The 14,166-nt window shown below is 40.1% G+C and overlaps 1 protein-coding gene across 1 annotated transcript in view; it reads right to left on the reverse strand.

The window, feature by feature from the left end:
• The window catches only part of LOC145455584 (uncharacterized), a 42,203-nt gene extending 31,127 nt beyond the window's left edge, over positions 1 to 11,076 (reverse strand). Inside the window, exons 1-4 of the mRNA XM_080333566.1 lie at positions 10,806 to 11,076; positions 7,685 to 7,824; positions 7,344 to 7,618; positions 7,104 to 7,280 (exon numbers count right to left, since the gene is read on the reverse strand). Coding sequence (XP_080189692.1) covers positions 7,104 to 7,280; positions 7,344 to 7,618; positions 7,685 to 7,824; positions 10,806 to 10,922 — 709 coding nt within the window. The 5' untranslated portion in view covers positions 10,923 to 11,076. The remainder of the gene's footprint in view (positions 1 to 7,103; positions 7,281 to 7,343; positions 7,619 to 7,684; positions 7,825 to 10,805) is intronic.
• Between the last annotated feature and the right edge of the window lie 3,090 nt (positions 11,077 to 14,166).

Consider the following 14,166-nt stretch of genomic DNA (forward strand, 5'->3'; position numbering starts at 1 on the left):
ACCAGATTGTGTTTATTGTACAGATTTGTATGTTAGTGTGTGTAATCGTGTTTTCCTTATATCAAATTTCTGTCGGGGTGGATCGTGAGATATATTTAACGCTACTGTCTTCTTCACTTGGGTATTTATTACCGAATCCATCGCCTCACCGTATATGTTGAAAGAAACAATAAAATGTTGTTGACTCTACCTTCGAATGCGAGTTTGGATAAATTTCCGAATACTAGCACAGATTTTCAAACGGAACTTTACAAAGAATTAGAAATGAATCGCCATGAGCTAGGATTATGTGAGCTGACCTTCCCCCATGATTTCCAACCGCGAATTGAAGTGACAGCGAAAAGTATCGGTTTTGGATTTGTCGATGTGAATGGATACACCGAACGGTATTATATTCCCGAAGGTTCGTATTACAGCATCGGTGAAATGTTAGAATCGTACGAGAAATATTACGTGGGGGACATTTTCATTTTACAAGGATTCGGTGACTTTAGAATCACATTCAGAAGATTAGTCACGAGTAAAAAAAGACACAAGCGGGGTGTACCCATAAATACCGATACCGCAGACTCTAGCGTCAAACACATACCCCGTACCACGCATGATTCACCCGAGCCTTACGGACTGATACCGCTTGGTTCTGTGTTGGACACAATAACATTTAGACGCGTTGTATCTCGTCGCCGCGGAGTGGTAGAATTTATATTTACACCTGCGATAAAGTTGGAACGGATTGATAAGGTTTATGTGTATTGCGATCTGATACAACCAAGACCACATGGTAACAAGCTGCAACAACTTTTACGGGTGGTTACTGTAACCGCTAAACCGAATGAAAACCAAATCAACATATTCCCAAAACCATACTTCTTTGCTTTAGCGAGAAACAATTTTAGAACGATACGAATTTATCTACGTGATGCAGCTGGCAACCCTATTAAATTTCGAAAAGCACCAGTGACAGTAACCCTACGCTTCCGTCGTAGAGCTGTTGATTCAATATGAGTTACATCACGTTGTCTGGCACCCAAGGTGAATTCGCGGTGGTGTTACCGAATGAAATTATTTGTAATGAGCTTGCGTTGATGGATATGAGTTTTGTCAGTGAATCTCTTGATCGAATTATAATCAATCGTGATCAAGCACTCTGGGAGCTACATAATGAGAAAGATCGAATAGTAGAAGCGTACCTAACACCACTTGGGAATTATGCAAACAACCTCGAGTTGACGCGAAGAATATTATCTGACAGTTTCAAACACTGTTTCACCGAAAGAATCAACGATGAACTTTTCCGAATTCGTTACTCGAAACGTATCACACTCCACCCCACGGATATATTCACGAATTATTTCAGTGTAGTTGATCAAGTGTCGACACCAGTATGTAATGTCACGTCGATCAAACCTAAACCAACTCAACCCCACCTCAGATATCTTTTTGTGTATATCAATGTACTACGACATCATCCGGTGGGTGATTACATGAGTCAATTGCTTCGTGTGATCCAAGTAAATAACGAGACGTGTATGAGACAAGAAGTTGTATATGAAAAACCTTTTTATTTCCCAGTATCGATTAACCACATCCGCGATATAAAAATCACCATCCGGGATCAACACGGTCAGTTAGTACATGATATAGAGACCACATTGACACTCCACGCACGATGAAAATAGTGACGTTAACCACCTCTATGCTTGGTGTTGATTTTGAACACAGACTACTCACCATCAACAACATCCCGACAAGATATTGTGAATTAGCCCTCATGGAGATCGATTTCACTTTAACCGAACCGGCGATTGGTCAATATTTGTTTGTGTATTGCGATATTATTCACCCTCACTTACTTGGAGATGTGTTAGCGCGTTTATTACGAGTTATACCGCTGACACCTGGTGATGTCACGCATAATTGGGTAGCGACAAATCCGTATTATTTCCCTGTTTCAAAAGATGTTGTAGATTCTGTATGTCTTTACCTCAGGGATGAGTTTGGGGAACCTATAAATATAATAAGTCGTTCATTGCAAGCTACATTTAACATTAGGAAGCGATTATGAAAGTTGTTTTCACGTGTGATCATCATTCTGTCCATCGTCATTATAACCAGACAGGCGATGGTTATGGATATTTTAGTGGTGGAGTTCAAGCCGGTTCCGGTATCGGGAGTTTGTTTAAATCACTCGGTCGTTTAGTGACACCTATTGCGAAATACGCCGGTGGTCAATTGTTACGGACTGGAGGTGAAATAGCGAGAGATCTATTACGGGGTAACTCGATCAAGTCTAGTGTTGTCAAGAGAAGTAAACAAGCTGGCGGTCGAGTGATTGATAAAATTTTAACCCCAAAAGCTATAAAAAGGAAAAAAACAAAGTCAAAGAACACTTCATCCAAACGTCGTCGTAAACAACAGGATATATTCGACTAAGAACTATGTTGATGCACGCGGGTTCCAGAGAATGTCATAACTCGGGATTAAACATATTTAGTATACCCCACACACAAACCAGTATTGAGGAATCGCAATATGTCGTCGTCAAACCCCATAGTTTAGGTAATGTCATGGAAGTGCAATTACCAAGGACGGATCGATATATGGATCTACAAAACACGTTCCTGAGATTACGTTTGAAGCTCACTAAACGCGATGGAACTGATTTAGCAAACGACACACAAGTTGGTCTGGTCAATAACATGTTGGATTCTCTTTTCAAACAAATCGATGTAACTATTTCAAATGAGGTTATCACAAATTCAGATAATTGTCATGCGTACAAAGCTTATATCTCTCGGTTGTTGAATGATACACATGGTGCCTCGGAGAGTTTTGTGCAAGGACAAGGTTTTTATAAAGATGTCGCTGGATCTATGGATGTTCTTGGTGCAGCGAATACTGGATATGTTAAACGAAAAGACCTTACAAAAAACAGCACTCCGTTAGAGTTGATCGGAAAAATTCGAATGGGTCTTTTTGAACAGTCTAGATGTATGTTGGATAATGTCGACATGAAATTAAAATTTACACGTAACGAAGATAATTTCTGTCTGCTTGGTGATGCGGAAGATGTACAAATTGTTTTACTCGAAATGGAGGTGTATGTCAAACAGATGAAGATCGCCGAAAGTGTAAGCTTAGCACACAAGTCTGTATTACAGAAGAATACTGCCAAGTACCCCTGGATACGCTTACAAATGTCGACTCATACATTCGCCGCGGGTTTATCGAAAATTGATAGAGAGTTAGTTAGCGGCACCATGCCAAAGAAGATCGTAATTGGTTTAGTCGAGACCACGACATTTAACGGTGTTCGAGCCAAAAATCCATTCAACTTTAAACACTTTGATGTTCAAAATCTTTCGTTAAGTGTGGATGGGCGTCAAATTAACGGACGCGAATTTCATTTCGATTTTGATAAACACGGCGGACTCGAAGGCTATATGACACTATTCTCTCAGACAGGTCGCTGGGAATCCGAGGCACCTTTAAATATTTCCCGCAAAGATTATGTCAATGGGTACACTCTTTTTGTGTTTGATTTGACGCCTGATAATAGTTTGGGATGTTATCAACTTCATAAGACAGGAACTGTGCATCTGGTTTTGACTACGTCGAAGCCTTTACCAACCTCCGTAACCTTGTTATGTTTGAAGGAGTTTCAACATCTTCTACAGTTGAATCAAAAAAGACAAGTCGTCGAAATATGAATACGTCTGAGATCAATGATATTCTCTATAACCACCCTGATACGCGAAGTCTATATCTAGGAACTTATCCAGTAGACCAATTACCAAAGAAACCAACTAGCGGAAAATTCGCTATCATCATTAATTACGACGAGTCGAGTTTGCCTGGGTCTCACTGGGTGTGTATATACAGAGATGACGATACTCATTTTCATGATTCACTAGGTTTCGGCCCACTAAAACCTCAGATAATCGAATTCCTGGAGCCGGATGAATTTTCCGTGACTGGGAAACAGCTACAGAGTAAAACTTCGGATGTGTGTGGAGATCATGCTATTGCATTCTTGATAAAAAGAGCACAAGGATTTTCAGCCAAGGAATACTTGGATAATTTTGGCGATGATAAAAAAGTGAATGATACGATTGTACGTGCTTTTGTGAAGAGTTTGATTTCAGAGTAATAAACGAATGTGTAAATGTGTATACTTGTGATTCTTGTTGCGACTGTGAACAGCGGACTATTCTGTAGGCGCGAAACAGCGGTATGGAAGGTGCGAATAATCCGATCTGAAGTATTATTCAGCTAGCAATCAATAGCGAGGAAAGACTTAGAACACGATCGGTCATTTGTCACGACTAAACTATGACGTCTTCATGTAGAACCGTGTGAGCGATCCCTATACTGTAACGCTATCATGTCGCGTCTATATCAGCTACGTTACCGTGTCACCGCCCCCATAAGAATAACGATATATTAAAGTCGCACTCACCGTAAACGTTGGGATTACTTCAAATTGGTCATATATAATAATTTGGGATATACACATTAACTAAGAGCCAATCACGTGACTATTTACTTGATACATATTCAACACCGTGCGAGAGATGCCTATACCCACACAAGTACGACTTGTCAACCCGAGTTTTCGAGGCACCGTGTGAGAGATGCCTATACCTGAAAGTACGACCTGTCAACACGAGTTTTCGAGGCACCGTGAGAGAGATGGCTATACCTAGAAGAGTCACCGTGTGAGAGATGCCTATACCTGAAAAGATAACCATGTCACCACCAGTTTTCACGGCACCGTGTGAGCGATCCCTATACCGAAAAGGGTTACCGTGTGAGAGGCTCCATAAGACACAATGGCACCGTGCGAGAGATAGGGGGGGTCAAAAGGGTCACCGTGCCAACACGAGTTTCGAGGCACCGTGTCAGCGGGCCCATAAGGAACCAATGGCGTCATGCGAGAGATCTATATAACTACTGACGAGACGGCAGGTCATCAGCGATAGGGACTCGAAAAGGGTGGAGTCACCAACACGAGTTTTCACGGCAGGTCATGAGCGAGCCCTATACCTGAAAGGGTGGGGTCACCAGAGATCCCATAAGAACACATGGCAGGTCACCAGCGGAAGGGGGGGTCAAAAGGGTGGGGTCACCAACACGAGTTTCGCGGCAGGTCACCAGCGGGCCCATAAGAACCCCTGCCACCGGTTGACCGATCTATATAACTACTCGCGAAGCAATTCCGGGGGATCCTGTGATAACCTATAATTTCTATTTTTTTAAATTAAAGAAATCGCGAAGCAGTTTTGCTTCATAACTGCTAAAACTCAAGGACTCGCGTAAACAGAATGACCATCTGAGATGAAATATTCTACTGTGCAAACTCATTATAATCGACAAATTGCCAATAGACCACTTGTACAAACATATTGATGTTTAGAGATGTTTTGCTGGGGTTTCAGAAAAAATTTCATTTTCATTTCGGAATAAAATCGATTTTGTTCGGTGATATAAATCACCGCTATTCCAGAATGACTTCAAGATGAACTGCTACATAGACATGATTAGGCTGTACGTGCGTTATATTGGTGCTACATATGTTACGATCAGACCCAAATGTGTTGTCGGAAACGTTACACGTTATTACTTCATTCGCCACCACCTATATCTTTGTGGAAATTAATGGATTTTCGGCACTCGTTCGTGTCAAATCGACGGCGCGGATTTTCAAAACACGGCAGTGTATTTCAAGAAATGCAGCCACAAAGTTCGCTTTGAAATAATAAACGTCTTCCCAATTTCTACATAAATAGTATGGTGTAAATTTCGAATAAGGTCATTTTGGTACTGTTTATCACTAGCCTTCAGTTAATATTTGCACAAGACAGATGACGGTTGCACGGTCCAAAGGGGGTCCGCGAAGACAAAAATGTTGAGATCCACTACACTATAAGGTATAAACTGCTCACATATTGAATCGGCGATTTCCGAGCAAATGGCAATAAAAGCAAGTAGCGCAGTTGTCTAACCACCATCGACCAACGTGATCTTCGCTAATGTCGTGAATAGCCGTGGCTCGTATAGTACAGAACTTCAATATTAGTTTCATCCCAACAGCAATTGCAAGAATACATTTATTGTAACTTGAAGGCTAACCCGGCACATAAAAATGAGAAATTATTCAGTTAACTAATCACGATTTATGTTTTGTGTTATGCCCCATTAGTTTGATTTGTTTTGTGTATGTCATCTGTCGTTTTACCTTCAGCACTGCTATTGTTATACCTTATACTTCAAGTTTCTTGTGTCCATAATAGTCAGAGGGAATTTCATAGTCCGTAATTTTGCTTAGGGGACTAGCAAGTCAAAAACCTAACTCTCAGATGGCTACCCCAATCACCATGAAATTTTCACAGTCGCTAGATGTCGCTAAGCTATATACGAAAAAACAAAAAGTTTTGTTCTACCCTGCAGATTGTGGATTTGAAGGAGAAAAAATGCACCGACACGGGGAATGCAAAATCTCAATATTGTGAAGCCCTTTTTTCAATCTAACGCTTTATTTTGGAAGTACTAGGACAGTGCTGTGTTATGCTAAAATTTGAAGGAATATATGCAACCCCTCTAGGAGAAATTCCATTTTGAAATTTTGAAATTTCAAATTTCAGGTCATTTTTTCAAAAAGTTTGCTGTGAAGCTCTGTAATTCAGAGCAAGGTAGAACTAGGCCAAACGTCTCTTAGCATAACACAGGTCTCTATGTTAGCTTTTCAAAAAAACCTCAGTGAATACTATACGACATATATGCCATACAAATTTTTGATTTACCGTGAAGCTGTTCAACAAAATTTTACCAAATTTTATAATGGAGAAAAACATTAATAAACATTTTACCAGTAATAAAAGATACTAAACCGGTGCCGATGAAAATCGAAATTATGAAGTTATTAGTTATGTTTTGGGTAGGATAAGGCCATGAGGTATGAGTGTAGGTAATATGTCGATATTTCAAGCCAAGAAAAAAAAATTGAAAATTTTGATATTTTTCTAAATTTTGAATTGCTAGTCCCCTTCAGTCATAGTATAGATTTGAAAATGTATCCCGTACAGAACCAATAAGCATCTTACCTACGGATAGTTCTTCTCCTGTCCCATTGCTGTGATCTATTCGATTAATTGACGGGTTGATAGTCGTAGTGCTTCGATTCAAAATCATCTGTTTTACCTTTGGCCAAACTGCTAATTCAGTACCGTTAATGACGGCTAGGGACACAATGTATTTGTATGTGACAGAAGTCTGTTCACCTAGAAGTAAAGAAATTCAAGGTACAGAAGATGACATTAGACGAAGTTTGTATTATGGCTTACTATCCGTAGCGGCGTGCGATTCTTTCGTCGAAATATCGGCTTGCAAAGGTGCCGTTGTTGGCGCCTCAACCGCCACGCAAGTATATCCATTATCGGAAGTACCCGCCGGACATTTGCAACTGTCAGCCTCAGTAATTGTGCCCGGTACGTATACTTTTGGTGTAAAGCAAGGCCGCCGTCTTTTCTTCTCACATTTCAATTGCAGATGAGGCTCAAAATCTACATACTCGCCTTCATTGCACTTCTCGCACTGCGTCGATGTTGGATCGGAAGTACTAAGACATAGGCATGTATATTGAAGAACTTGCCCGTGTCTGTTTCGTCACTTTATTATATCTTACTTGCAGTCTCCAATAAACTTCGTTCCGCGTGGACATAGGCAGCAGAAGCCCATGTTCAGTTTGGGATAGCGATATGCATTATGCTGGGAATCGTCCGCTTCGAGGTATTTGCATGCAGGCAGACTTGTATGATCTCTCTCCTTAAATTACAGAACACGGGTATTAAAATAGGGGTTGCAAATACTGAGGGAATGCATTTTATGAGCCCGAATGAGCTTATATATATAAATTGTGTGTGCGTGTGTGTTGAGCATTCCTCGTTTACTCCGGATGTTGCGGGGTATATGTGGCTTCTTCAAGTGTCCTCTGACTTACAATGAGTTACTTTCACACGAGCTCAAATGTGTATTCTATGAATATGATCAAATTTTAATGCTTCGGTATTTCAGTCGTGGTCTTTGGTGGTGCTGCGACATCACCAGCTGCATACATCCTTAAAACTAAACTATAAAGCTCCGCATCACGCTAGGACTTCTATTTCCTCTAATATCGAATTACCAAATAATAAGCCATATTCTCTGATGTAGTAGGCCTATATGATGCTTAGAAGAGTTTTGTTTTTCATTGAAAAACTACAGATAAATTCCAATATAATACTTGATCAACGACCCAGCGAAAAAATGCAATTCTAATGATAAATCTGGTGCCAATTAAAAATGCTAGCAGTTGGTCGTGATTTCAATAAAGTAGTGACTGATATTGGCGAAAAACGTCGGAACCAGTACCTATGACAGTGGCGGCTCGTCCTATAGGGCAACTGGGGCATTGCCCCACCTAAAATTCTGTTCAATAACAATTCTTCAACACTTCTTGTCCTTTCGCTTGTAAATGCCCATATATAGCGAAGTCTATGCGAAAATCGAATTCTCTTCTGTGTTTTCGCTTTGCGAATGCCTAGCCGGGGCTTGCCCCGGTAGCGCTCATAACAAGCTTTCACTGTCTATTCTCTCAAAACCGCGCACAATAAAGAAACGGTGATTTACTCTCTCCTATTCATAAAATTACCGAGCAACCGGGGCACGATAGCTCTGTGCCCTTAAGGTGTGATGCAACAATCGTATCTATAGCTGAACTCTGTTACCGTCATATGCGTTTAGTCGACCTTTGCTGGTATAGGTCGATTTTAATGGGGTTTCACACCATGAAAACTCTTGAAACTTGTTATGTCATGTCGTGATGGTGGTATTTAACACTGCCCCAAGTTTCAGTGTTTCTACTTAAAGTTTAGGGTAGTAATTCCGTTTCCGAAGTTGAGTGTGTGCTGATCCGTCATGTATCGCAAACAGATTTTACTCAAAAGCCGGTATTGGTATCCATTGGTTTTGACGGTGTTCAATACTGAGATCGGTTATGACATTTGGCACGGTAAGTCTTAATGTTATTATCGAACGCTGTACCAAGTTTTAAGTTTGTCACTGAACTGTGTTAGTGGTAATTTCGTTTCCTAATTCGAGTGAGAGCTGACTCGTCATTTATCGCTAACAGATTATACGCAAAGCCGGTATTGGTCTCTATTGATTTTAACGATGCTCCTTACCTAGATCCGTCGTAAGCTTTTGCACGGTATGTCTTGATTTTAGTATCGAACGCTGTGCCAAGTCTCAAGGTTGACACTCAATGATTAGGGCAGTAATTTCGTTATCAAGGTCGAGTATGGTAAAGATGTGCTCCGATCTGACACTGTAGCCTACAACACATTGCGGATTTCACGCAAAAGCCGATGTATCTGCGGTAACGTTAAGTGAGATGATGATATCATTCTCAGTTTGCATTCAAATATTTACTTTGATCGTATATTCTCCAATGTCAATTTCACCGTGAAATTGTGGCCTTCAAGCCATTTGCGTACAACCCCCCCGTCACTTGATCAGCCTATTCCTCAGTAAATTTTACGCAAAATTCGGTGTTGGTCTGTTCGCATTAATTTTGACAGTGTATCATACCGAAAAGGGCCATGAGGCCACTTCTCGATAATGTCATGTAACAGGGTACCAAGTTTAGGGCTTTCATCCACGTATTTATTCGGTAATATATTTTTCAAAGGCGATTTCGCAGCAGACCTATAAGACAGTAATAAAAACGTATGTGTCGTGTTACAGTCTCCAGTTTCAAGGCCAAAATCTCTTATGCTGTACCGAGACCAAATTTCCGAGGCTGCTATTCTTAGTCCTTTACAATGATGTTTTGGATTCAATAGGACAGGCCCAATCTATGAGATAACAATTGCGTATCTGTCCGAATTCGTTGACCTTTCCAATTAAGCTTACGCTATCTCTCGAGTTATAGTCATTTCCATTTCTGCAGTCAGGTCTAATGCGAACGTGAACCGTGTTGAATCTTTGTTCCGTACGCCGTTTACGCAGTTACCACACTTCAAGTCACAGCTCACCAGCGGACCTCTCGTGGCACATACGTTAAAATCACTGTTGCCGGGAAATTCATGCTACCGTACCATCATTAAGTTACTTGTTTACGTTGGAAAACGCCATTGTGACGTCATATTGATAAAAAGTCGCTTGCAGCCCTTGCCCCACCACCCGATATTGTCACGAGCCGCCACTGACCTATGACCATGACGCCTAGCACGATTTAGCTGAGTTGATCATTACATCAAAACAGCGCTACTAAGCAAAATGGGCAATTAGCAACTGGCATGTTACCGTTGCTGTTTATGCGATATTTCTATACTACCGTCATCACTTGTACGATGTATTACTATAGATAACTACGGTAAACCGGTTTACCTTGGTTATCTATAGTATTACACGATATCTGTAGCTTGGTTGAAGCTGTGACGACTCCAATTGCAATTGTCAGATAAATGATTAGATTGATTACCTAGTCATCATAACCTTGTCCTAACAACGGATGCAATAATGACTTGGACAAGCCACGCTTTCTGGCTACCAAGTATTGTTGGTAAAAGAATGTATACTATAAACAGGTTTATATTCCATAATGTTTGCCTTATCAGCTATCATATAACTAAACTTGAGGCATAGTGGTTGGCATTTTCTTATACACAAATGTGAAATATCCCAAAGGAAACATTAGCAGTATGCTACAAAGTGCACGGTTAAGCTACGCATTGCGCATGCTACATACTGCTTTGCGAACTTACCATATCGTAGCGGTCAGATATCGACGCAGCGAAAACGACACCGACACCAATTACCGAAATGGCCATCTGAAAAAGTGTCAGACAACCGTGCAATCCGATGTCTCCCGTCAGCTTCATAATTATGTCTAATAATGCGGTGTCACACTTGAATTTGAATTATAAAATCAATGTATGTATGTACAGATACAGCTAACTGAAATACATAATAGCACTTTGTTATTCCAACATGCAAAAGGTCAAAACAGTTGCATTTGATCTAACTATTACTACACTAGACTTTCAAAATGCCCAATTCAACTTGGTAACCGCCTTTGCGACGCGGTCTGCATACGGAATCTTGATTAAAGTTTTGTTTAAATAGTATATTCATATTGAAATGAACCCGAATATTTTCGGCTGACACTCGTCAGGGGTAATCGTCAGCAAGTAGTAGAGAATTGGAAAGAACATTGTATATCAACAATCGTATACAATGTTCTTTCCAATTCTCTACTAGTTGCTGACGATTACCCCTGACGAGTGTCAGCCGAAAATATTCGGGTTCATTTCAATATGAATATACTATTTAATTGTATATTGAAGTTCTGTAGCTCCAAGAAGCTCTTCAAAGTTTTGTTTCTACACCGTTACATCTTCACCGTTGTAAAACCGACAGCAATACAAATCGGTTTGAAAAAATACCTATTTACAACTATAGTTGATGGTATACGCTGCTTGCCTTAACTGACACAAACTGAATCACATACAACAAAATGAACAATAACAAATTAATTAGGCCTTCCAAATGGATAATATTACAAGAAGTAATGACACTCGGCACTGTCATCTTTATACACTCAACAAGGTGTAACCATACATCGTTGATCTGACAAGGCACAACTGGAAACCTGTAGCCTATACAATATACATCTTTCTATCATATACTACTACAATCTACTACTCCAAGTCGTTTCGACACCTTCCTATCTTTTCATAGCATCGCAGTCTTGTGATGTTTTGGAATTATGAAACTCTCGATAAACTGATACTTAATATCGAAGTTAATACGTCATCAAGGTGAACCCCCGTGGAATTTGAAAGGGAACAGAGATGATGACGTAAGGGATTGGGAGTTATTCAACCGTCCATCGGAACAAAGAAGTATTGTACCAATCGTGTTTTAATTCTCGTATGATAATCACGTCGTGGAATTACGAGGAGTTGACACGCAGTAACCTTCTTCCACGGCTTAGCTTAGCACCAATTTACAGACGTAAACTGTTACTAGGTGACGGGTGTATGATTTCTCTAAGCAAACATGTTCGATCTGGACTTGGAATATTCAAAATGATGCATTTTCGTTGCTATATTCATCCAAACAGTATTATCTTTTCTTTGATTCTTGCCAACATTCTATTCGTAACAGTGGCAGAGGCTTCTCCCAGAATCATCCCAGAATTAAAGTGCGAATATTAGATGCAATTTATCTAGTGGATAAAAATAGGAAGATAGCACTAGATGGATGTAATAAATATGATTACTTACATGTTGATTGGCGCGTTGCGATTCTCCTATCGTGACCAATTGGGCATGACGTTTGCACCATGTCGATGGTTTCCGAGTTTGGGTTTATGTTTATACCGACAGAAATGGTAAAATACTTTCGTCATAACGTTACTATTCGCCGCATCCAATTTTGAGAGCTGGATATTTAGTCGGTTTGCGAGTTGTTCTATCGACTCTGCCTACATGGATATTTTGATTGACTTGAACGGCAACCATAGGCTATACGTTATCGTTGCAAAACGATTGTTCAAGGTATCATGGTAACTGAACTAAAAAGTGAAGATATATTTAACAGTGAATATATACTTAATCTATATTATATTATATCATTTGCTTCAGAATTTAATGCCACAATTAGAGAATCGTTTGCTGTACGTGTTAATATGTCACAGACACTTTTTAGCGCTCGTACCCTTGAGCTGTCATGAAATGTTTTTCATACCCCCTATCCGGGATTGAAAGAGCACATTGTCAAGCCACCACCAAAAGCTGGTCGTGGGCACAACTTATTTGTATTTCAGGGGCAGGAGACATTTCAGCTACTGGAGATATTAATATCGTAGGATTCGCCGATGTGCTGTGATTATAGGGTCCAAATGTAATTTCACAGCGCTTAAATGTGGGAGTGTAATAGTTCCACCCCAGTAGGTTTCACACCCCTCGACTAAAGCACCCTAACGGCATCAAGGCGCCATTCTGTCGTAATTGCGAAAAAGTCTGGACTCATTTCTGTAACTTTTTAAGTATTTTTTATTACAAGCCTACTACTATTTCGTCGGAGGGAATGACATACCCAAATTTAAAGTAAGAATGCTCCTGAACGGGAATCATGCGAAACACGATAGAAAGTTTCTAGTTGAAGAAGTCCGGCCAATAATATTCCACTTAATGTTCATTTGCAAAATAATATGGGTAATTAAATAACGTATAATTGCACACCGCATCTCGTACCCCCTACTCTGGTGCGTTTTACCCCCCAGGGTCTGTGGACCCCTGTTACAGTCAAATCTCAAGTGCAGGAGAGTAGCGAGGTATGTGTCAGTGGTCAGCAACCCGAGTAGGGCCGCCTTAACTTTTCTTGGGGTCGCCATAACTCACCATATTCTATTTATTACCGTCTTATTTTTCATTACTGAAATAAGACCGATACATTTTTGTTCTAGTTAACCACCTTTGACTGTGTTTTGGACGGGGATATCTAGAACTGGTTCTAGATATCCCTGGTTTTGGAGCACAGCTTGGTACCTTTTGTCTCAATTAACCATTATGTTGAAATGATGTTGAGGTACATTGACAAGCATGACCTCTACCTTCGAATATCAATGCACTTCAACGTATCCCACAACGTCAGGTTATGTCATTCAACGACCTTTTAACATGACTGTGTAGTGTGTAAAGTCGAATTTAGCACACTCCGAATATTACAATCGCAACATAGGAATCGAGTGTGGAGTAAGGAAGTGAGAAGTAGGGAACAACAACCGAATGTGCAACAGAATCCCTTTCACGACATATTTGGGCTTATTGACTTCTGGGTACTAAACAGCGTTCTGTGAGACACAACTTGGTCAATATTCATATTCGCTATGAAACTGCCGCGATTGCAGGAATCCAGACTTTGATAGTTATTTTTATTATACATTTACTAATAATAATAATCTATTTGCAAATTGTAATATCCCAATTTTAATCGCTTATTCTGTACTTGTAGTTGACTGATTTGAAGTATGATCTTTCAGACCTAATTATGTTCCTTTCTAGACTGTAACTGACCTACATCAGTACCATAATATTCTCATTTATGCTAATTTCAACG

The sequence above is a fragment of the Botryllus schlosseri genome, chromosome 14, assembly GCF_051294905.1.
Source record: "Botryllus schlosseri isolate E-star chromosome 14, Bs_hap1, whole genome shotgun sequence".
Taxonomy (NCBI): domain Eukaryota; kingdom Metazoa; phylum Chordata; class Ascidiacea; order Stolidobranchia; family Styelidae; genus Botryllus; species Botryllus schlosseri.